We start from the raw sequence: 25,048 nt of genomic DNA, 5'->3' as shown, positions 1-25,048 counted from the left end.
TTAAAAATGGAAATTGGAGGCTGAGGAAATAGCTAACGTAAAGGTTTATTATAAATTAGTTATGTTAGAAGTTGATCTCTCTGTCTCACTGTTTCCCATGTGTTGAGACTTTTGTCTCAAAAGCCAGGTCTATTGGTAAAAGTATCTGGATTGAACAGCTGGTTCTGGATTAATCCAAGTCATGCTGTTTTTAGCATAATATTGTCAAGGTTCATCCACGCTGGACTATGTGCCAGAATTTCCTTTCTTTTTAACACTGATCAATACCTCATTGTGTGGATAGACAGACTACATTTTATATATTCATTTACCCTTCGATGGACAGTTGGGTTGCTTCCATCTTAACATTTAAAGAGGGAAGAAACGTTGTGATTTTACCTGTGTCGTCAGAGTTTTAAGGAAGATTGGAAAGGAGGGAGACTTGGGAGGATTCCAAAATACCAGTTTGAAGCACAGCGAGGGAGGTGCAGGCTGGGCGGAGAAAAGGGCCAGAGTTAGAGCACAATTTAGCTTTGTAACATCTTGGCTTTATGGGGAAAAAAGGGAGGGGACAGGAACTAAAGGGTCTTAGTTTGAATGTTGGGAGGATAAAAATGCCTGCGAGAAACAGAAGCCTGAAGGCAGAGGGGGAGGGGTTGTTTTTGTTTTCTTTGGGGATGGGGTGGAGTGGGGAAAACCTTGCTGGAATTCAGACTTGTGATAAACTTAAGTGTCTTCAGGACCTGCTCGTAGAAAAGCTGGAGGACAGATGTGAAAACGGAGTGAGACGACACCAAAATTATAAATGGGGCCAACAAATGTACTTGAAGAGAATGTCCTCGCCATCTCCTCACTAGCGGCTCCCTGGAGCCCTGCGGTGTCTTAGGGCTGCTGAAAGAACTTCTCCGAATCTTTAGCAGGATACATAATGCCCTCTCGTGGCAGTAACATGCAACTGCAACGGAGCCTACAGCCTAGGACAGAAATGTCTTTCCTGAATCCTGAAAGCTTGTTTTTCATTAGTCTAAGAAGGAAATCTGACACAGACACACTGCATGTGTTTTAAGATCCTCCTCGTAAGGATCGGGTGTTCAAGGGTCCAGAGAAGCCGACTGTTCCCTCAGCAGACTTCGTGAGCCTAGGAGGCACTTGTGGGACAACACAGTAGAGATGGCTGGTGGACAGATGGATATGAAAGGCGGGGCTAATTGGGCATAGCAGGGGGAGTTCAGTGTGTATACTGAAAATACTTGGGGGTCACTCTCGTGTTTTTTACCATCCCTTTCTATTCCCTAACTATTAATGTACAAGCGGTTTAAGCAGCTTAGAGAAATAGTTTGCTTGGGTAGCAACAACCTGACTAAGTGGAAAACATTTTGTTTCCGGGTTTTTATCACCTTTTATTTGTTCCTGTCTCAGTTTCAGGAAAGGCCATTTCAGAAGTTTGAGACTTTATTTCAATACAAACCCCGGGAATGACTCAAATGGCAGAACCTGCCTGGTGGCCGGCTGTACGAGTTAGGATGTAGGTTTGACAGACATGTATGGGACTCCAGGTAAGACTGGTTTAAGGAAGACAGAGGATTATTTCTCTCACATCTAAAAAGTCTGAATTAGGCAATTCAGGGCTGGATCGCTGGCTCCACTGTCACCTGGGACCTAGGTTGCTTTCAGCTTTCGGTTCCATTATCCCCAGGGTGCTGTTGTCACGGTCACAGTGCAAGACGGAGGTTCAGGCACGACCTCCGTTTCCAAGGAGCAGAATAGGGAGGACCGAAGGGGGAAGGAGGGCTCACTCCTTCCGTGTACGGGTCCAACCTGGGAGGTGTTCCCAACACTTCTGTCGTCTGGAGGAGTAAATTAATTAGTACAGGTAGCTTTTTGAACAGTACCTGGCTTAAGAAGGCCTTTATCTCAATAACAATAACAAACATAATAACTAGTATAGCTAATAATTATTTAATGTTTATGTACCAGCCCCTAAAAAGAGTTACTGTGTTACTTCACTTTAATCCTCATCACACTCTGAGATAAGTACTACATTTATATTTCCCAGACAAGAAAACTGAGGTAGAGAAATCCCAGACTTATAAATGGCAGAGCATCCAGTTAAAGCTGTTAAATTTTATTCTAAAGGCCACTTGCTTAGCCAGTAACCCAAACTCACATATACCCTGTTTTGTATCTTTTTTGGGGTGGGGTGGGGTGGAGGTGTTCAATAGCATTGTATTAAGAACTTGTTCTCATATCTAAAGACAAATAGTCCTCAAGAAGGATGGACAATTGTTTCAGAAGATAGCTTGGCAATATGCATCAAGAAGCTTTAAAAAGGCAGACATGAAGATATCACAGCAATATTTACACTATCAAAAACTAGAAACAGCAGAAGCCTCCGACATAGGGATACATTTTAGTTAAGCCATGGAGCATCGATTCAATGGAATATTATCACTGGAGAACAAACACTTGCACAGGATATTCCAGGACATGGGAAATAATTAGGATGTAAGTTGTACAATATTTGCAAATTTATATATTTTTAAAAAGTTAATGTATAGCAAAATAAAAGTGTTGAGAAAGATCATATTTAAGTGATGGGATTTGTTGAGTTTTTCTTCTTTTTTACAAAAATTTTAATTGTTGTTCAAGTACAGTTTTCTGCCTTTTACTCCCATCCCAGCCCATGTCCCCTAAGTTTTTCTTCTTTATACTTTTCTTTAAAACATACACATTTTCTTTACTGAATGTGCAATGTTTTGTAACACATATTTTAATTTTATGCTAACAGTATGTTTAGTGATGAAGTTTGTCTTGGTAATTACCTAATATTCATATGACCTCAAGAGGTAACTTTGAAACGCTTCTGAATTCCTACCTGAGGGCTCTGTATGACTTTGAACTTGGGGGAACAAGTGCAGTGAGTATAGCACTGATCTGGTAATTGGAAGTTTCTTCTTGATCCCAAGAAGGGATCAAATTCAGCCTCTGTCATTCATAAACCACATGAACCTGGCCAGGCCATTTCCTTTCAGAGTCTCCATTTAAAACTAGTGTGCATGCCTGCTGGGCACCACCTTTTCCTGCCTCCTCGTGCCTCTGTGCACAGATTCACTGACCTCCTGAAACCCCACAGCACTGTTATGCACCCAGATGAATTTGCTGCTGTGTATAGTCAGTATTTGAAGTTAAAAAATTTAAATAGAATAATGCATGTTAATTAAATTTCATTTTAAATGCCATTTAGTACTTTAATTTTATTATGAAATATTTCAATACTACAGGAAATGTAGAGCATATTATAAATAACCACATGTGAAATAACAACCTACTTTTGCTAAATCTCAGCATTTTGCCATTTTTGCTACACACACACACACACACACACACACACACACATTTTAAAGACCTAAAACATTAGGAAAGCAGATATACATAGTCCTTGTAGGCCCCGTCTTCTCTCTGCCAGAGGCATCTTCTTTGTGAATATGCTGGTTCTGCTTCCTCTGCATATTTTTAGTTTACTGCATGTGATAAACCCATAAATAATACTGGGTTATATGTATTTAACATTATAAAGTGGATATACTGTATATATTATTTTGAAACTTACCTTTTTATGAAATTATATATTTCTGAGGTGATTTATGTTAACCCATGTAGCTCTAGTTCACTAACTCTAAGTTCAGTATAGCATTCCATCCTATGATTATGTCACAATTTATGTTGTCAAGTAGTCTATTGGTGAACACTTTGATCTTTTTAAAAAGAAATTTTAGTGGGGTGGAGGCGGATGTGGAAGACGGCATAGGGGGATAAATGGTAATGGAAAAATACAATAAAAAGTAAAAGCAACCCCCCCCCAAATTTCACTATCATAAACAATGTTGCAGTACATAGAATTGCACTCGTCTCTTCCTGCACACCTGCGTGGATTTGCACAGGGCACCTGCCAAAGAGCGGCGTTGTTCAGTACATGGATCCGTAAATGTCTGGCTTTACTGGATACTGTCCGAAGTGGTTGCCCCCCACTACTTTCCCACCAGCAGTGTGTGTGTTCCCATTGCTCACCGTCCTTGGGTAGGTGAGGGGAAGGTACATGTCTCTTCAGAAAAACACCTTTATTCACATGTAGTTCACATACAATCCACCCATGTAAAGTGTCCATGTACGTCAGTAGTTTCTGTGCATTTACAGAGTTGTGCAAGCATCAGCACGACTGACTTCAGAAGAGACCCTGCGTGAAAGTTAGCTGTCATCCCGACCCCCTACCTCCAGCTCCAGTCAGCCCCTATTTTACTGCCTGATCTACAGACTTGCCTATTCTGGACGTTTCCTATGAAAGGAATTATATAATATGTGAGCCTCTGTCATTGACTTTTTTCACTTACCATAATGTTTTCAAGGTTCATCCATGATCTAGCATGCATTAGTATTTCACTTTTTTTGATTAATAAATAGTATTTTACTATGTGATTATGCCATATTTTATTTATCTAATGATGGTCATAGAGTTTTTTTCTACCTTTTGGCTATTATGAATAATGCTGTTGTAAACATTCCTGTATAAGTTTTTAGGAGGACATGTGTTTATATTTCTTTGGGTATGTACCTGGAAATAGAATTGCTGGGTCATGTGGCAACTCTGTCTAACCTTTGGAGGAACCAACAAACTTTTCAGCAGCGGCTGCTCCATTTTACATTCCCACCAGCGCCTGAGCGCTCCTGTTCTTCACATCCTCGCCAACACCGGTTGTTTGTCTTTTTGATTCTGACCATCCTGGTGTGTATGAGGTGGTGTCTTCTTGTGGTTTTGATATATCTCACTGTTTTAATGTGCACTTTCCCATTTACTAGTGAAGTTGAGTATCTATTTATTTCCCACTTCCTATTTTCTCTTTTGTGAATGTCTTGTTCATAATATTTGTCCATTCCCCACTTGCCTTTACTCATTGATTTGTTGGTGTTTAAAAATGCACTTGGATATTAAATATTTCATTGATTTTATGCACACAAAATATATCTTCTCAGCATGTGGATTTATATGCTTTTCACTTTGTTTTTGCTTTGTTGTACACATTTTAAGTTTTAATGCAGTAGACTTTAATCAAGCTTTCTTTCTTATTTATTTTTAGAGAGAGGTGAAGGGAGGGAGAAAGAGATGGAGAGAAACATCAGTGTGTGGTTGTCTCTTGCACACTCCCTACAGAGGGCACTGGCCCATAACTCAAGCATGTGCCCTGACTGGAATGGAACTGGTGACCCTTTGTTTCGCAGGCCAGCACTCAATCCACTGAGCCACACCAGCCAGAGCTTATTTTTTGTTTATACTTTTTGAGTCTTGTTTAGGAAATCCTTCCTGCCCCCAAGGTTATAAAAATATTTTCCAGTAGTACATTTAAGAGCTTGCTTTTCATTTTTCACATTAAAATTTTAATCCAGAGCAATTTGGCCTTTATGTCATACTTCCCCTTTCCGTGTTTGCTTTAGAGGATTACTTCTCAAGACCTTGACACAGCAACCTGTTGTGAGGGAAATGATATGGGTCAATATGTAAATAATGTGGAGAAGTGTGTCCAGAGCATCTTGTGTTCCCCAGCCTGGTGGCACACACACATTCTGCAGTTTCTGCCTCACTGGTGTGATTTGTGCATAAGTACCTGCTCATGGGGCAGAGTTATTTCTGACCCTGGAGCTCCACCCAGCCTCAGAGTCCACCCGATTTCCTGTGCAGCAGCCCCCTGGACACAGGCCAGATTTTCCCGGAATCTTTATTTTCCAGTTAAGCTGATGTTTAGCCACATTCTAGTGGGGTTCTGTCAATCCCAGTGTTCTCATCCAAATGTCCCATACCCCTAGATTGGGAAACAGTGGATTGGGGCAGGGACACTGTCAGCCTGGCTCCCCAGGCCCAGTTCCAGTCCTGTTCAAAGAAGTAGAACAGAAACTGGAAAGCCATCAGCAACTCAGACAACACCCTCACCACTCTCCCTGCCCGCTGTCTCTCATCTCTGTCTGGGTCTGTGTGATCTATCTCTCATTTCTTACTGATTCCATTTTCTCCTTGTAGGCTCAAAAGCCATTCCCTCCACTTGTACATCAGGCTAACGTACACCAAGCACACCCAGATTTCCTCCTTTTTCTGTTCATGCCCCTGGCACAGACTGCAGGCACTATTGATCCCAAGTCTGGATTTTTAGGAAGATAATTGGTTTGGTCATGTAGTGGAGGGGTCCATATACTTGGCTATATTCACTGCTGGGCCAGGTCATCAGATGTCACCACTATTAACTGGACTGTGGGGGCACATGGTGTTTTGGAAAGAATAAGGCTGGTCAAGCAGATGAGACAGAGTATCACTGGAGCATCCTTGTGCTGTCCAGGGCAGGTGTGTGTCAGGAAGAAGAAAAAGTCCCCAGGGGCTCACACCATCTCCCCAGGCCCAAAAGCACAAGCTCCAAAAGAGTAAAGAAGAGACAGAGCCCACTGACCCCAAACATGGTCTTTAGGAAAATGGTCTTCTCAGTGGGGCGGGACAGATTACAGGTTATACTGCCAAGGCAAGGCTCTCGACGACATGCGAAGGAGCTGGGCATCTTGAACCCATACAGATGGTACTGCCCCCCCAAGGCTGCCCCCTCAAGGACCAGTCGCACCCCCAGCTGTGCCACATAGGCCCAGAGCAGCCTGGGCCTTTCAGCCCCTGAGGCATCTGTGCTGTCCTGTCCTTGTTGGGTCAGGGTCTCCTCTTCCTTCTTCACCTTTCCCGAGTCTTCCCAATGCCAGATGCCATGATACACGGTGAAACCCATGTAGAGGGCACTGGGCACAGCCACCAAGATGACCTGGAAGGCCCAGAAGCGCAGTGGGGAGAGGGGGTGGAAGGCATCGTAGCAGGCAGCCTTGCAGCCTGGCTGCTGGGTGTGACACACGAATTCGCTCTGCTCATCGCCATAGACCCCGGTCCCACTGGCAGCCAGCAGCACAAGGCGGAACCCCAGGAGCATGGGAAGAAGGAGGCGCCCCACTGGGGTGGAGTGCCAGCTCTCCTCAGCCACCAGCCGCCTCAGGAACCTGCCATGCATCCTGCTGTGGAACACTGAAGACAGGTTATTATGACTGATTGTAACCTAAGGGGGGTCCCAGGGCTTCTGGGGATTATTTTGCTTAAATTCAGTCAAGAGCCCTGTTCTCCCTCTGGTGTTCTGGTGAAGCAGGGTGTTTCATGCCCTACAGTGACTGAGCAAGAACTAAAAAATTGATCTGACTCTAGCTTGTGCAAGAAATCTAAGATTCTCTACTTGGTAAGCATCTATGAGGCATCTCCTGTTAATCTATGGCCTTGCAATCACATCCCTTTGAGGGGTTACCTGTCAGGACAGGCAGTGGGAGGAAGCACACCTTCGTGGTCAGCAATCTCTTGGGATATCTGTCCCCATTCAAGGATGGTCAAGAGAAAAGAAATATGGTCCTTTCAAAATGTCACAATGTCCTTAAAGAGTGTTAGCTGGCATGGAATTTCGGAAAAGCATAAGTCTGAGAAGGTTTTTTTTATTAAAAAATGAAAAATTTGGAAGACATCAAGCACTTTATTTTGTTTTTGAGGCTTTTTTTGGCCTTTGGTGCTCTGATCTTTATTATTTTTTAAGTATATTTTATCAATTATGCTATAATAGTTGTCCCATTTTTTCCTCCCCTTTATCCCCCTCCACCGTGCACCTACCCTCCCACCAGCCTTCTGCCTCATCCCCCTTAGTTCATGTCCATGGGTCATACATGTAAATTCTTTGGCTTCTCCTTTTCCTATACTATTCTTAACCTCTGTCCCCCCATCTATTCTGTATATACCATTTATGCTTCTTATTCCCTGTACCTTTCCCCTCATCCTCCTCCCATCCGCTCCCTGCCAATAACCCTCCATGTGATCTCCATTTCTGTGATTCTGTTCCTGTTCTAGTTGTTTTCTTGGTTTGTTTTTGTTTTTGTCTTTTAGGTGCAGTTGTTGATAGTTGTGAGTTTGTTGTCATTTTACTATTCACAGTTTGGATCTTCTTTTTCTTAGATAAGTTCCTTTAACATTTCATATAATAAGGGCTTGGTGATGATGAACCTTATCTGGGAAGCACTTTATTTGCCCTTTATTATAAATGATAGTTTTGTTGGATGGGGTAATCTTGGGTGTAGGTTCTTGCCTTTCATGGCTTGGAATACTGCTTTCCAGCCCTTTCTTACCTGTAAGGTTTCTTTTGAGAAATCAACTGACAGTCTTATGGAAACTCCTTTGTAGGTAACTGTCACCTTTTCTCTTGCTGCTTTTAAGATTCTCTCCTTATCTTTAATCTTGGGGAACTTAATTATGATGTGCCTTGGTGTGTCTCTCCTTGGGTCCAATTACTCTGGGACTCTCTGAGCTTCCTGGACTTCCTGGAAGTCTATTTCCTTTGCCAGATTGGGGAAGTTCTCCTTCATTATCTGTTCAAATAAATTTTCAATTTCTTGCTCTTTCTCTTCTCTTCTAACATACAAATGCACCCCTATGATTTGGATGTTAGAGCACTTAAAGTTGTCCCAGAGGTTCCTAAGTCTTGTCTCATTTTTTTTTTGAATTCTTGTTTCTTAATTCTGTTCTGGTTGAATGTTTATTTCTTCCTTTTGTTCCAAATCATTGATTTCTGTCCTGGTTTCTTCCCCTTCACTGTTGGTTTCCTGTATATTTTTATTTCACATTGCAGAGCCTTTACTTCTTCCTCTATTTTGCACTTATACTCAACCATTTCTGTGAGCATCCTGATTACCAGTGATTTGAACTCTACATCTGATATATTGTCTGTCTCCTTATCGCCTAGTTCCTTTTCTGGAGTTTTCATCTGTTCTTTCATTTAGGCCTATTTCTTTTTCTCAGCAATGGCCTGTTACATTGTAAGGGGCGGAGCCTTAGGTATTCACCAGGGAGGAGCAATGCACTTTGTTGTGTCATGTCGCTGTATGTGGGGAACATATGTCATATGTATGTGTTTCAGAGAGGAAACAATGCTGCTTGCTGTGCTCTCATCCTGCCTTCAGTCACTTCCCCTGCTACCCACAAGCAAATTGGACCCTTCTGGTGCTGATTCCTAGGTGGGTGGATTGGTGTACATTTTTAAAAAATATATTTTATTGATTATGCTATTACAGTTGTCCCATTTCCCCCTTCACTCCCCTCCACCCTGCATACCCTCTCCCACCCACATTCCCTCCCTTTAGTTCATGTCCATGTGTCATAAGTTCTTTAGCTTCTACATTTCCCATACTATTCTTGCCCTCCCCCTGTCTATTTTCTACCTACCATTTATGCTACTTATTCTCTGTACCTTTTCCCCCTCTCTCCTCATCCCACTCCCCTGTTGCTAACCCTCCATGTGATCTCCATTTCTGTGGTTCTGTTCCTGTTACAGTTGTTTGCTTAGTTTGTTTTTGTTTTGTTTTAGGTGTGGTTGTTAATAATTGTGAGTTTGCTGTCATTTTACTATACATGTTTTTTTTAATCTTCTTTTTCTTAGATAAGTCCCTTTAACATTTCATAAAATGAGGGCTTGGTGATGATGAACTCCTTTAACTTGACCTTAGATGAGAAGCACTTTATCTGACCCTCCATTCTAAATGAAAGCTTTGCTGGATAGAGCAATCTTGGATATAGGTCCTTGCCTTTCATGACTTGGAAGACTTCTTTCCAGCCCCTTCTTGCCTATAAGGTCTCTTTTGAGAAATCAGCTGACAGTCTGATGGGAACTCCTTTGTAGGTTACTGTCTCCTTATCTCTTGCTGCTTCTAGGATTCTCTCCTTCATTTTTACCTTGGCTAATGCAATTATGATGTGTCTTGGTGTGTTCCTCCTTGGGTCCAACTTCTTTGGAACTCTCTGAGCTTCCTGGACTTCCTGGAAGTCCATTTCCTTTGCCAGAATGGGGAAGTTTTCCTTTATTATTTGTTCAAATAACTTTTCCAATTGTTGCTCTTCCTTTTCTCCTTCTGGTACCCCTATAATTAGGATGTTGGAATATTTAAAGATGTCCTGGAGGTTTCTAAGCCTCTCCTCATTTAAAAAAAATTCTTGTTTGTTCATTCTTTTCTGTGTGGTTGTGTTTTTCTTCCTTCTGGTCCACTCCATTGATGTGAGACCCAGCTTTCTTTCTTTTTTTTTTTAAATTTTTTAATTTTAATCATTGTTCAAGTACAGTTTTCTCCCCCCTACTCCCATTCCAGCCCACCCACCCAACCCTCTCCCCTTCCCCCCATTACCCCCCACCCCTAGTTTTTGTCCATGTGTCCTCCAAATTTGTTCCTGTAAACCCTACCCATTCCCCCCTGAAATTCCCTCTTCTCTCCCCTCTGGTCACTGTCAGACTATCCCCTATTTCAGTGTCTTCGGTTATATTTTGCTACTTTTTTTTGTTTTGTTGTTTAGATTCCTGTTAAAGGTGATATCATGTGGTATTTGTCTTTCACTGCCTGGCTTGTTTCGCTTAGCATAATGCTTTCCAGCTCCATCCATGCTGTTGCAAAGGGTATGAGCCCCTTCTTTCTTTCTGCTGCATATAATTCCATTGTGTAAATGTACCATAGTTTTTTGATCCATTCATTTACTGATGGGCATCTAGGTTGCTTCCAGCACCTAGCTATTGTAAATTGTTCTGCTATGAACATTGGGATGCATAGGTTCTTTTGAATTGGTGTTTTAGTGTTCTTAGGATAGAGTCCCAGCAGTGGAATTGCCGGGTCAAAAGGCAGATCCATTTTTAGTTTTCTGAGGAAGTTCCAAACTGCTTTCCATAGTGGTTGTACCAGTCTGCAGTCCCACCAACAGTTCACTAGGGACCCCCTTTCTCCACAGCCTCTCCAACACTTGTTGTTTGTTGCTTTGTTTATGATGGCCATTCTGACTGGAGAGACCCAGCTTTCTTTCCATCACTATTGGTTCCCTGTGCATTTTTTTCATTTCACTTATTGTAGCCTGCATTTGCTCATCTAATTTGCAACCAAAATCAACCAATTCTGTGAGCATCCTGATCACCAGTGTTTTGAACTGTGCATCTGATAGGTTGGCTATCTCTCAGTCGCTTAAAAGGATGGTTCTGGGGCTTTTATTTGGTCTTCTGTTTGAGCCATCTCCCTCTCTCTCTCTCTCTCTCTCTCTTTTTTGGCCTGGTCATGCCTGTTATGGTGAGGGGCAGAGCCTTAGGTGTTCACCAGGGCTGGGCACCCTAGTCACTGGGGTGTGATGTTGTATGTGGGGGAGGGGTTGAGAGGGAACAATGGTGCTTGCTCCGTTCTCTGTGGGACCTCAGTCCCTTCTGCTTCTTCCCCAGAGCAAACTGGTTCCCTCTGGTGCCAATTCCCATGTGAGTGGGCTTGTGCATGCCATGGGACCCTCCAAGGACCTCTCCTGTGAGGCTGGGTGTCTCCCCGTGCACCTCAACTCCCACAGGTGTCCTCAATCAGTGTCCTAAGGCTCTATTTCCCAGCGCTGGGATCCTGGGTTGTGTGCCTTGCTTTGCTTCACAATCGCTGCCTCACTGGGTCTGCCAGTTGCCACCCCTCGGCTGGGGTCTGCCAGCTGCCGGCTGTGCACTCAGGGTCCACCTGCTGTGGTCTTGCACGCCTCGGATGCCCTATGTGCCCCCAGATGCTTTACGCGCTGGTCCCAACACTCTCTGCTCCCCAACCGAGACCCGAGCTCAGCTGCTTGACTCCACCCCTCCGACCAGTCTGGATGAATGGGTCAATTTCAACTTCTTGGTTGTCTGACTTCCATTCAGATCAATTTTCTGTTAGTTTTGGTTTTTCTGTTTCTAAATTGTTGTCTTCTTATCTTGGTTGTATGAGGAAGCATAGTGTGTCCACCTATGCCTCCATCTTGGGCCTGGATTGGTGTACATTCTAGGACCCCGTAGGTCTCTCCAGTGAACTCTCCTGTGAGACTGGAAGTTAATCCTACTGCTACAACCCCCACAGATTTTGCAGCCAGAGGTTTTGAGCTTTATTTCCCCACAGTGGAACCCTGGGTTGCATTGTTTGTCTCACTCCCCAGTTGTTCCAGTTTATCTGCCTGCAATTGTGGGATATCCTGTTTGCCAGCCACTGCCTTGACCCTTCCAGTCCACAACCATGCCACTGTCCTCTCTGCATTGGCTGCCCATCTCCACCCCTTCTACCAGTCTGGATGAATATTTCTTCTTTAAGTCCTTCATTGTTGGATTTTGATACAGTTTGATTTTCTGGCAATTATGTTGATTTTTTGTTTTTAGTTTGTTGTGGTCCATTTTTGGTTGTGTGAGGAAGCAAAGCATATCTACCTATGCGTCTATCTGGCCAGAAATCTCCATTCGGCACTTTAAAAACACAATAGGATATTTGTCATACATACAAGAATCAACAATGAAATTCAGGCTTGGGTGCAGGCAGATATGGACAGGTAGTCTGGATGAAATTTTTAAGAAGCAAAGTCTATACATAGTGTAAGAATGGAAGTTAAATCCATCTTGAAGACAGTGAAAAGCTGGAAGAACACCACAGAAATTCTTCAGTTTCTTCATTTTCTTTTCCATTCCATGAAAAGTGAAAAACAAAAGTGAAAAACTCTGAAAGTGGAGCGGGAAGTACAGACTGAAAGTGACCCAGCTGCCATCGTCAATGGGGTGGTGATGGTTCCCAGTGTGAAAGGAAACCTAGACTTCGGCTTGGAGGATAGTGATGTAAGGATGTTTTCACCTCTGTTTTCTTGAAAAACCACTCCTTAAACCACAAGTTTAAGGAAAGGAAGAGTAAAGGAAGAGTTTAAAGAAATGAGAGTAAGGAAAGGAAGCACAAATTCCATTTAAAAAACTAAACTTGAGGAGACATGTGGCCCTGAGAATCACTATCTGAAGATTCAGAGTAAATAAAGAAAAGATCAGGAGAAGAGGGGCTGGGTTGTCTCACTCTTCGGAAGTAGACTTTCATTCCTTCCCCGTTTTCTACCTGGTACCTCATCTCCAGGTGACATCCACATCCATGCCTCTTGTTGCTGAATCTGGAGCAGAAACTGTAGTCAGATCTTTCCAGAGAAAATACCTCCCTTCTCTTGCGGGTGAGGTGTCTGACTTCTTGTTATATAGACTGTCAAACAACACTTCCCCTCCTGTGTTCAGTCCCTCACCTAATGCTGTGTCCTGTGTGGTCTGCAGTCACCAACTCGACTCTTTCCAGTGCCCCTGATGCCAAACTAGGCAGTCCTTCTGCAGAAGGCTCTGCAGAGCATGAGGAAGGATGGATGGGAGATGAGACATGTGTGAGAACTGGAGTCAGGAACACTGCATGAGCATCTAACCTGGGTTGCTAAAGACAAGTGGCAAATACCAGATTCCAGGCCACAGGTAGGGAACTTGGTTGCCAACAACAAGCTCTCTAAATTCGGGCACTAAAGTCCTATCATCCTCTAGGGGAATGTCCATTCATTCCTAGGCACTTTATTCCTCTTAGAGCTATTGTGGCTTCTCCCTGGCCCCCATACTTGCCAACGGTTTGTTGTTGGCTCCCTGAGAGACAGTTCTTCACCTGTTCCTTTTAATCACCAGCTACTTAAAATTTTACCAATGAAGATCTTTTCTGGTTAAGGGGGGGGTGGTGGTGCTGGGTGGAAGTTAGCCAGCCAGTGTCTATTGCTTGTCCTCAAACAACACTGGTGGACACGACTCAGCAAGATTGCAGGGGGCTGCAAAGGCAGCTTGTCCCCAAAGCCTCATGCCTCAGCACACATGGTGAGTCTGAAGTAACAAGAAAGTGTGGCAAACAGAACACAGAGGTGAGATGAGAGCAACCCATTTGGCTGGGTCTGGAATAGCAGAATATTCAAGTAGGTTACTTTCCTACAATAAAATCCAGATGTTTAGGACTTTATTCTTCACTGTGAAATCCTTATGGAGACACACCTTACTCCAAAAGGCCTTCATAGTTTGGCAATGTGTAAAATAAGTACCAGCCCAGAGCCCAGAAAGTTCTCAGGACCAGTGTTATGCGCTAAGTTGTTTCTCCCACCCCGCAATTGGATTGTTGAAGCCCTAACCCCCCCAGTATCTCAGAATGTGATCTGTCAAAATTAGAGACACAGCGTAGGGATTTCATAACTCACGGTGGACAGAGAGAGAGGGGGCCAGTAAGTGACTATCATCCCAGCATTTGAGTCTGCTCACCCTGACTCATTTGCCTAGGAGGGAGAGAACCTACTAGAAGCTGGTGTGTAGAAGAGAGGCCGATCTCCTGTAAACAGCCAAGGGTGTGCAATGTGAGGATGTGTATGAATCGGGAAAATAGCTGCATAAACAAAAGCGAGAGGGGTCTTGAGTTGTCTTAGCTGGTGCTATGGTGTTTACTTTCTAGGTATGATGAACTGAATCTTCATACCTGGAGAGAGGAAAATCAAATAAGATGAAATTTTAATAAATGATAGAAGGAGCAGCCTGTTGTGGAGAGGAGGCACTTTGTGAGCCTCCTTAGGAGTCTTCCCTCTTCTGCATTCTGGGGCAGCCAGAGGTGGGAGGGGCAGGAGGGGCAGAAGGCAGGTCTGCCAACCTGGCTTTAGGGAAGAGTTTGGGCCATCGGGAGTTCTTTCCATTCTCTGCAGGCTTTCAGTTGTAGGATGATCCGTGGCAGTTATTAACCTCCCAAAGAGAAAGCACTGCCACTTCCCGAAGCTGTCCTGCTGTCAGGGATAGTAATCTAGCCATCTGGGCTTCATCAGCTTCTATGGGAGCCACAGGATTTCCTGGCACTCAGGCAGGAGGAGACCCTGCCCACGGGAGTCCAGCAGCTGCACCTTTGCTGTTAGACCACAAGGGGCGCTTTCTGCAGCTAGTTTCTCTGCTCCTCCTGCAACCCACTATTCTCCTTAATATCTGGTTAACAATCCTGAATCACAATTCTGATCATGCCACCCTACAGTCAAAAAGCCTTTCACTGTAGCCCTGTGCAGATAGCTCAGTAGGTTGGAGTGTCATCGTGAGTACCAAAAGTTTGCAGGCTCTCCACCTGGTCAGGGCACATACCTAGGAGTGGGTTTGATCCTTGGAGCAGGTGCACGCATAGCGGGCCAAGCGATCCATGCTCCTCTCTCACATCGATGTTTGTTTCCTCTCTCTCTCCCCTGCTACCTTCTTCTCTCTCTAAAATCAATAAGTGTGTCTTCGGATGAGGATGTTTTAAAATAGCCTTCAACTGTCACACTAAGAATCAATATCAGAACCATAGATCATTATTCAAAAATCTCCCCAGTTTGACTGCAAAAGCCCTTTGTGACCTTATCACTGTGTCAAATGATATACTTTGGGCTCATTTCTTTTTTACATTAACATCTATCTCAATATCTTATAGCTGAGGGATTTTCAGTAAATATTTATTGAATAAATACATGGATAGGTATAATCACCGAAACTTTCAAAAGGAGCAAAGGAAAAAAGTCTGAATTGGGATTCAGAAGTCAGCCAATTTGATTTCTGTGTCTTCCCAGTTTTTTCCCCCTACCTCTACCCATGTTTGATTTCCTTTATTTTATTTGTCTTCCCTTTCATGTGGGAAGGAACAAGGGAGTGGATTTGTGATGGGTGGTCTGGAATTACTTGTGACATCCTTAGATAGTATGGAGATTGGCTTTACTCAAATTTCTTCCTTGATCTTTGCTGATATATATTTTTAAAGGTTTATTTTATTTTCATTCAAGAGAGAGGGCATGTGTGTGTGTGTGTGTGTTTGTGTGCATGTGTGTGTGGAGAGAGAGGGAGAGAGGGAGAGGGAGAGGTGGGGAGAGAGAGAAACATCAATCAGCTGCCTCCTGCTTGCACCCCAACTGGGGACTGATCTCACAACTTGGGGCATGTGTCCTGATGGGCAATCAAACCAGTTACCTCTCGTTTACAGGATTACACTCCAGCCAACTGAGCCATGGCAGCCAGGGCTTCCCTGATATTTTTAACTGAAAGAGCCTCAGCATGAAGAGTGTGTGCTGGCATTGGTGGTCATGGCAGTGGTCAAGGGAGGAGGTGAGATTTGAGCTGGGCCTTGGATATTATGTCACTAAGCAGAACTGAGGTAAACTCCAGCATAAAACAGACACTCAATATATAATTCTACAATGAGTCGGTCATTATATGAGGAAAGGAAATAGAGAGAAAATACTAAATATGTCTGATGAATGATAAGGCTATTTAGCTGAAACAGCAAGATCTAGCTGGAAACAAGGTTAATTATTTTTACTTATTCAGTGATTTTAGAAAGAGAGAAGAAGGGGGAAGAGAGAGAGAGAGAGAGAGAGAGAGAGAAACATTGATTTGTTGTTCCACTTATCTGTGCATTCATTGGTTGGTTCTTGCATGTGCCCTGACCAGAGGCTTGACACACAACCTGGGTGTATGGAGATGATGCTCCACCCAACTGAGCTACCCCATCAGTGCTGAAAACAAGGTTAAAAAAGTAGTGTTCATCAAAATGAGAAAGGTACTAGCAAAAACTGTTTTTAAGTCCTATGTCCATTAGTGTTCCCTGCTTGATTCCAAGTACTCCATCCCTGAAGTCTAGCTGGTAAACTGTCCCCAGAAGAATCCTCCAAGGAGAGGCAAGACAGTCTTGAGAGACTGAGGAATTGTTAAGGTAATCTGTGGCACCAAGGCTGAAAAAAAGGGTTATGTCTATGAGTTCTGCTCTGGATTTCTTAATTTGGTTTTTGTTTTGTTAGTTCAGTTTCTTTTTTAAATTTTATTTTCTTTTTAAATTTTAAAAATTTTTAAATTTTATTATAAAACTTTTTTTTAAAGATTTTATTTATTTTTAGGGAGGGAAAGGAAGGAAGAAGGAGAGAGGGAGAGAAACATCAATGTGCGGTTGCTGGGGGCCATGGCCTGCAACCCAGGCATGTGCCCTGACTGGGAATCGAACCTGACACTTTGATTCACAGACCGCACTCAATCCACTGAGCTACGCCAGCCAGGGCTCAGTTTTCCTTTGGCTATATCTGTGCATGTTGGTAGGTGACTCAGTTACACACACACACACACACACACACACACAATATCACACAATCACACAATTATTTTGAAGAAGTCGAAGAACATCAGAGTGGTTCTTACTCCCCTGAGAGTGTGTCCTGGAGGAATGAAACCTTCCAGATAAGCTGAGGTTGCCTATGGTTCTAAGGTCATGGTGGTGTGGGATTGGTGGGGTATGTGGAGTGGAAGGGAGTCTCACAGGGTGGCAAGCAAATGCCGGGGAATCTGAGCTGGAGAGCAGGCCTCAGATTCTATTAAGAAGGTTGCAGAGTTGTGTGACCTTCCAAGCAGAAGGGACCTCAGCAGTGAGCACCTGAACAGTGCTCAAGGTACCTGGTGGCCAGACCACACTAGGTTGGGGACCCCTGGTCAAGATGGCCAGGACATACTGCTTCCAGTGGATACCAAGAATTTCAGATGATTCAAATGCTTGGGGGCAGGATGAATGATAACCTCTGATGAAGTTTCTACAGCATTTAACAGTTGAACAATCTGATTTATTTGCGTCTAGGCTATTTGATTAGTGTAGATTATTGCTGATACAATTTTAGAGACTAGATAATGGGTTCTGAGGGGGAATGTAGCAGTGGGGCAGCCCAGTGCCCAGCATTCAAGCCTTGTGTCTCCAAATTCACCACCTGTCTGTCCCCTTCACCTCTTCTCTGGGATGCACTGATGGTGATGACAGCCGTTCTCCAGCTCACCTCTCTCCTGTCCCAAAGGACACACAGGTGGTTACTGGTCTCCAGACTAGGCAGTGCCTGCAGCCTGTGATTCCTGCCCCTCAATCCATAGGACAACGAGGGGCTCGGCCAGGCTGCTGTGCTGCACCCGGCAGTGGTAGGGGCCTATGTCTGAAGAGGGGACTTTCACCGTCACCCAGGAGTGGTAATTGCCATCTTCACTGAGAACGATGTCTCCCCATTCATCAGTCTCCACTGCCAAGCCTGCTCGAGTCCAGTACATACTGACTGGTCCTGGGTAGAAGTGGTAGGCCAGGCACTTGAGGGTCCTAATGTTTTCTGGGCCCACCTGGCTGGTGATTGACACAGAGGGAGCATCTGTGGAAAGATACAGCTTGGAGTGAGGGTCTGAAGGGGACATTTCCCTGCTCAGTGCCTCCTCAAGGAAACTTCAAGAAGATAAGGGAAGCTGAGGCTTTCCATGAGCTTCCCCTGTGGGACAATGAGATGTCCCTGGCCACTTCTTGCCTCCCAGCAGTCCCCAGTCCACCCACTGTGTAGTGATTTCTGATGCAAAGAAACTGTGTGCTTTGGGGTGCCTGTCACCCACTGTCTGAGTCCAACTCCTTATTTCTGTCTGCTGCTCTGCCATTGGGACCCTTCCCTCCTCCCTCCACAGGACCCTCTTTCTCATTACTTGTCACTAAAGTCTCAGCCTGTGGCAATCAATCCTGCTCACACTTAGTCATCTTCATCCTTCCTGAGCAGACATCTTACACACCACAGTGAAGCCAGGAGGCATATCATAGAGAGCCATGACTACAGGATTTGCCTGAAACGTTCCTCTGTGTTCCCAGCCTGGGATCACCTTGGTATCTATCAGCTCAGTGTCGGGGGAGCAAGGCATAGAGAGCAGTGGGTACCTTTACTGTCCAGGAATGTCTTGCTGTATTGCAGGTAATTCCGCAGCAACCGCGGGCACTCCTTTTCCAGGTAGTCCTTGGATGCTTGTATAGAGCCTTCTGTCTCCCACTTTTGTTTTGTGAACACAGCTTTTGTTTGCCGAGGGAACCAGGCTGGGATTTGTGTGATGAACTTGATGTATTCCCGTCCGTCGTAAATATATGTCCAGAATGCTCCACAGTAGTTGTTATCCCGAAGCTCACAACCGAACCTTCCTTGAAGAGTGTGATTCCCTGCATTCACCAGGACCCCCACAGAATGAGTCAGCTAGCATCGACCATCAACTCCATCTTAATAGTTTGCACTAACTCCTACACAGTTTGCAACCCAGCAGGAAGAAAGGGTTTGAAATCTAAGCATGCAACTCCTGTTATCTTGGCAAATGGGTTTTTAGCCAGACATACAGGAGGCAAAGAGAGGGAAACTGAGTATGCTTTGGTGCTTTAGGCCAGTCTGAGATGAGATACATTTTTCCCAGTCAGGGAACTTCAGAGAGCTAGGGACTGTGGACAGACCTCCTAGCCCCATGCGGCTTCTCTGTAAATGAACTCTGTTTCACTACAGTGTGAGGTCTTAGGAAATGGACACCAACACACCAAAGTGCATTTTCAAGTTCAACAGCAATTATTTGTAGCGTACAGTACAGTAGGGGATCTTTCCCTTTTTCCAGTTGTATGTAAAGTTGGTGTCTCCAGTTGAGTCAGCACCATTTCCTCAGTTTGCCTCTCTTAGTGGGGTTTTAATGTCTTCAAACAAATCTCTAATGTCTACGTCCCTTCCCAATTAGCAACAAGTCTTGGAAAAGGACATTTGCTTGGAAGGAAGACACAAGCTCTTCATTTCATTTTAGCAACTATCATTGGCTTTCTTAGGTGATGGGGTTCCAGGGGAGATGAAGACAATGTGTGTTCTAGCCTTCATGGAATTCACCTCTTGGAGGCAGGAATCAATGATTCAGGTGTTTGTTTTCTTTTAAATTTTCACAGCAGATAATTAAGAACTTGTTCACTGTCAAACAGCTAGTGAATGGCGGAGTCAGCACTTGATTCCTGGTCAGAATCACCCTAAGGTTAGCTCACTCCCCACCCAGCATCCCTGCGTGGGGGTGAGTCTGATACCTTAGAAAGTGGAATCTACCTCAGAGGTCAGGGTGTGGCACTAAGAGGTCAGATGTGCCCAAGTAAGGGCTGAAACTGACTTCACCTCCTGTGAGAGTTGAGGCCTGAGAGTGAGGATTGGGGACGAGATGGGGAAGGGGCAGGGGCGGCTGAGATGTGGGGACAGGGAGTGCAGAAGTGTCTGTGTATCTGCATTTGTTCCCCCTACTTTTAGATGAGGGGTATTCCCATCCTGTAGATTCCTTTCTGCTACAAAATGTAATGTCTCTTTAGCTAAGACCCTCCAACCCAGCAGTCCATTGTTCACTGACCTTTGTCCTGGTAATAGTTCATGATGTCTTTCAGGGTCTCCATGAAGGTGTCCTTCCTGGCCTCCTGCAACTGAGTTTCATTCTCCCAGTCCATCATTCCTTTCACCTGTTTCCATGGGCCCAAGGGCTTAGCCACTCCACTTTCACTATCATATTGGAGGAAGGCTAGATCATTGAGATAGCCAGTGGCCTGAAAACTGGGGAAGCCTGCCTTGGGCCTGGACACCCCAGTATAGTGGAACCTCAGAGAGTAACGTCCTGCAAAAAAAAGATTCAGATGTGGGGTCCACACAGAGGAATGCCACAGTGGCAGAGCAGAGGACAAGGAAGGGAGGCCTGGTCACTGGGCTTCCTCCTCCCGAGTTCTCTCCACGCTGTTGTCAGCCACACACTCTTGGAAGCTCACGTGAGAGAAGGGGCTCTACTTCTATTGTGGGGATGATATTTCAAAGACCATGTTGTCTTTTCACTACACTGTTTTGTTTCTTAGCACATCAGAGATAATAATTCTCAGTCTTCTTGTAGGTATATTGGGACCATGACTGAGTTCTGTCAAAAGGGAATGTGAGGGAAAGTGATGTCTTGCTTCTGGTCGGAGGCCTGCAAGCTGGTTTGAACCCTTTGTCTCTGTTCATTTAGGTGATGACTGTGGAGGCCAGAGGATGAAGAGGAGGGTCCCAAAGTGCAAACCACCTGGATCCTTGAGTCATCCCTGGGAGCACACCAAGTTGACTGATGTGTATTCATCTTTACATGAGCAAGAAATAAACATTTTTTGAGTGAAGCCACAAAAAGGTGTCCTTGTCACTGGAACATTACCTAGTTGAACCTGACAAATACATACAGTTAGAAAGTGTAGGAGGGAGAATTGACTAGAAGCCTCAGGAAATGTCCTAGAATGGATCAGCATAAGGCAAGGCCAGAATGGACCTCAGAATTGCCTGGGCTGTTCCTGCACTTTGGTATGAGGCAGGGACAGAGAGAGGGGTGGGGCGACTCCATAAGTAACTCTATAACGAATTCTTGATCTCATTCATGAATTAGTAACCCTCTCATGGGTGTTACTAATTTAGTGGAGGTCACATGGCAGATTCTTCTTTCTGGGACTGAAGTTATTTTCACTAATTAGTTTCTAATTGCTATTAAGATTTCTTTAGTAAGCACCAAGTGAAGCAGATTATACTCCATAGTGTGGGTGGGCCTACTGTAATCAGTTGAAGGCCACAAGAGAGAAGAAGAAATTCTGCCTCCAGACTGCCTTTGGACCCAAGACTAAACACCAAATCTCCACATCTCTACTGTGCTGACCAGCCCTGCAGATTTCAGACTTCCAGCCCCCACAGTGCTGTGAGCCATAAGCTTGAAAGAAAGCTCTCTTTCTGTGCACATATGTAGCATTCATTGCATTTCTCTAAAGAACCCTGACTAAATTACATTTTGGTGTAGGATGTGATTGATAATCTAGGTAGGATCAATTGTTATAAAAGATATATTCTGACAGCTTGTGAATGTAATAAATTCTAAACTTGTACCATTTAGCTTATATCATCCTGAAATTTTGTAGGCCAAGGAAAGCCTCACTACTCTGTCCTAAAATTGACCCTAGTTCTGCCCGACCTCCATCTGGCTTCTTTCCCAGTCTCTAGCCTTCCAGGCCCACTGTTGTAGTGTCTAACTGTAGAGTGAGGAATGGCTTTGTTTCTAGAAGCGTCCTCCAGTTAACATGCCTTTACAAGTAAGTGCTCTTTGGAGTCCTGTCTTTCTCCCTGAGAGTTAGACAGGCATGCCCAGCCATTGCAAGGAGGGAAGAACAGAAATTCCACCTCTGTGGCCTCTGCTCTCTCCTGGCTGTGACACAGGACAGGTCACTTTATCTGTTCGGGTCTTAGTTTTGTTTTTTTTTTTAACTTTTAATTTTTTGATCTGAGAGAGAAAGAGAGATTTGCTATTCTAATAATCACACATACATTGGTTGACTTTTGTGTGTGCCCTGACCGGAGATGAAACCCTCAGCCTTGGCATATTGGGCTAGGGCTACCAGGCCAGAGCATCTGGGACTTAGTTTTGTTCATTTGTCTACTAACATTTTAGATTATAATTATTTAAGGTCTTACTTAGCAAGAGTCCAGTGGCTCAGTACTCCTGGAAGTGTGTGAGCCAAGCCAGCTGACAGCATGGAACAGCCATTCCTACTGTAGTCTGGGAAACCCGGCTTCATCCTGTGCCCTTTCCCTGCACTGTCTATCCTGTTCATTACCTCCCCTGCATTCTCTTTGATACCCAGCCTTTGGTTCCCAACTTACCATCTTGGGTGTTTGCAAGACCCAGAAGAAGCAGTAGGGACAGCAGGACAGGCACCATTGTGCTCATTGTGTCTGGGTGGAAGCTACTGGACTTCCCCAGGTCCTGGTGCAGACTACTTGGGGAGACAGCCAGATATAGTTTTGGGAATGGCTGGGCTTGAGCCCTTGCTCAGGTGAGGTGAAGGCACAGGCCAGTGACAGTGCCAAGATGGGCTCCTCTCCTGACAGTGAGAAAACAGGATACAGAGGCCAGCCAGGGCGGATGTTGTGTTTAGTGAGTATACAGACAGTCTGCCAGTGGAGAGCTGAGGCAGGTGATGTGAGGACTGGGGCCTTGTCATCGTTCCATTGTGTCATTCATTCCTTCTGTTGGCAGCAACATGTGATTACCGAACTAATTTCTTTTTTTTTAAATATATTTTATTGATTATGCTATTACAGTTGTCCCATTTTCCCCCTTCTCTCCCCTCCCCCCTGTCGCCCCTCCCACCCACATTTCCCCCCTTTAGTTCATGTCCATGTGTCATACTTATGAGTTCTTTAGTTTCTACATTTCCCATACTATTCTTGCCCTCTCCCATCTATTTTCAACCTAAATTCTATGCTACTTATTCTCGACACCTTTTCCCCCTCTCTGCTCCTCCCACCCCCTTGCTGCTAACCCTCCATGTACCCTCCATTTCTGTGGTTCTGTTCCTGTTCTAATTGTTTACTTAGCTTCTTTTGGTTTTGCTTTAGGTGTGGTTGTTAATATTTGTGAGTTTGCTGTCCTTTTACTATACATGTCTTTTCTTTATCTTCTTTTCTTAGATAAGTCCCTTTAGCATTTCATAAAATAAGGGCTTGGTGATGATGAACTCCTTTAACTTGACCTTATCTGAGAAGCACTTTTTCTGCCCTTCCATTCTAAATGAGAGCTTTGCTGGATAGAGCAATCTGGGATGTAGGTCCTTGTCTTTCATGACTTGGAATACTTCTTTCCAGTCCCTTCTTGCCTGTAAAGTCTCTTTTGAGAAATCAGCTGACAGTCTGATGGGAACTCCTTTGTAGGTGACTGTCCCCTTATCTCTTGCTGCTTCTAGGATTCTCTCCTTCGTTTTTACCTTGGCTAATGTAATTATGATGTGCCTTGGTGTGTTTCTTCTTGGGTCCAACTTCTTTGGGGCTCTCTGAGCTTGTTGGATTTCTTGGAAGACTGTTCCCTTTGCCAGATTGGGGAAGTTCTCCTTTATTATTTGTTCAAATACGTGCTCAACCTGTTGCTTTTCCCCTTCCGATTCTGGTACCCCTATAATTCGGATATTGGAACGTTTAAAGGTGTCTTGGATGCTCTTATCTTTTCCTCAATTTTTTGAATTCTTATTTCATCATGCTTTCCTGCTTGGTTGATTCTATCCTCCTTCTGGTCCACTGTATTGTTTTGAGACTCAGATTCCTTCCTTTCACTATTGGCTCTCCTCCGCGTATCTTCCTGCATCTCTTTTATGGTAACCTGCATCCTTTCATCTAAATTGCATCCCAAATCAATCAGTTCTGTGAACTTTCTGATCACCAGTGTTTTGAACTGCGCATCTGATAGATTGGCTAATTCTTGGTCGCTCAAAAGGATGAGTCCTGGGGGACTGATCTGCTTTGTTGAAAACATATTTTTCCCCTGTCTCTCCCTTTTTTCTTTTTCCAGTCTGGTTGCTCTTGTTACGGTGGGGGGCAGAGCCTTAGGTGCTCACCGGGGCTGGGCACCCCAGTCACTAGATTGTGATGCTATATGTGGGGGTGGGGCGGGAGAGGGAGCAGGACGGGAGAACACAATGGCGATAGTTCCGTTCTCCTGGACTCAGACCCTTGTCTGGGCTTCCGGGTCGTGAGTTCTGCCCTGGTCCACAATCGCTACCCCTCTGGGTCCGCCAGCCGCAGCTTGCGTACTCAGGGATCACCACTGCGTTCTTGCGCCCGGGATGGCTGTTGCGCCGATTTCGCGCCAAACTTTCCACGACCTCCGTGCGCCGCTGACGCGAGCCAGCCCCGCACCCGCCCGGCTCGTCTTCTCCTACCAGTCCGGATGAACGCGTCTACTTCAACTTCTTGGCTGCCCGACTTCCATTCAGATAAATCCTCTGCCGGATCTGGGTGTTATTCTGGTAGTAAATTATTGTTGTAAATTATTGTTTTTCTAATCTTGGTTGTACGGGGAGGTACGGTGCGTCCACCTATTCCTCCATCTTGCCGGAAGTCCCGAACTAATTTCATGGTATCATATGGCCAGTCTCCTCCTGCCCAGTTTTGAGTCTGGGTTTTCCAGTCTCTCCACTGATTCTAGAAGCATGGGTAAATAAATTTATTTTGTGCTTCAAGTCAGAATAGGAATGTGTTTCAGCAATTGGCTTAAGGTGCAACTGTCACCCAGATAGGGAAAGGACTCTTGAAGCAACTGTTGCTTGGGGAAATGGAAGAAGGAGATCCAGTGCTGGTTATGAGACCATATAGGAGACAAAGGCAGAAATGGGAGAAAAAACAGATATCTTGGGCACATTCTTGCAGGCTGTGATCAGCAGTGGAGGGTCAAATAGCTGACTGAGTCATCTCTTGTTTTAACTAGAATAAAAAGTTCAGTGAAGTCAAATGTTTAGGTTCCAGGAGGTTTCT

General features: G+C 44.5%; 2 protein-coding genes and 1 long non-coding RNA gene across 4 annotated transcripts; 1 reads left to right on the top strand and 2 right to left on the bottom strand.

The window, feature by feature from the left end:
* The first annotated feature begins 2,706 nt into the window (after nt 1-2,706).
* On the top strand, nt 2,707-5,623 carry LOC118499242. The gene is made up of 3 exons (XR_004901768.1): nt 2,707-3,154; nt 4,174-4,335; nt 5,467-5,623. It is a non-coding gene; the product is annotated as an uncharacterized LOC118499242 (long non-coding RNA).
* A 66-nt stretch (nt 5,624-5,689) lies between these two features.
* On the bottom strand, nt 5,690-7,553 carry LOC114502151 (gap junction gamma-3 protein-like). Its single transcript, XM_028519015.2, has one exon. It carries the CDS (start codon nt 7,059-7,061, stop codon nt 6,372-6,374), a length of 690 nt encoding a protein of 229 aa, XP_028374816.1. The 5' UTR covers nt 7,062-7,553; the 3' UTR covers nt 5,690-6,371.
* A 9,938-nt stretch (nt 7,554-17,491) lies between these two features.
* AZGP1 (alpha-2-glycoprotein 1, zinc-binding) lies at nt 17,492-22,567 on the bottom strand. 2 transcript variants are annotated; one of them, XM_036019897.1, is made up of 4 exons: nt 22,406-22,567; nt 20,109-20,360; nt 18,634-18,912; nt 17,492-18,088 (listed from the first exon to the last, which is right to left on the bottom strand). In XM_036019897.1, exons 1-4 carry the CDS (start codon nt 22,470-22,472, stop codon nt 17,778-17,780), a joined length of 909 nt encoding a protein of 302 aa, XP_035875790.1. In that variant the 5' UTR covers nt 22,473-22,567; the 3' UTR covers nt 17,492-17,777. The 2 variants fall into 2 exon arrangements, with proteins under 2 accessions (XP_035875790.1, XP_028362435.1); XM_028506634.2 differs by having other exon boundaries at nt 18,634-18,906; nt 20,103-20,360; nt 22,406-22,553.
* Between the last annotated feature and the right edge of the window lie 2,481 nt (nt 22,568-25,048).

Source organism: Phyllostomus discolor, chromosome 3 (assembly GCF_004126475.2).
Source record: "Phyllostomus discolor isolate MPI-MPIP mPhyDis1 chromosome 3, mPhyDis1.pri.v3, whole genome shotgun sequence".
Classification (NCBI taxonomy): Eukaryota; Metazoa; Chordata; class Mammalia; order Chiroptera; family Phyllostomidae; genus Phyllostomus; species Phyllostomus discolor.
The sequence above is the reverse complement of the archived record's forward strand: the minus strand, read 5'-3'. Positions and strand labels throughout refer to the sequence as shown.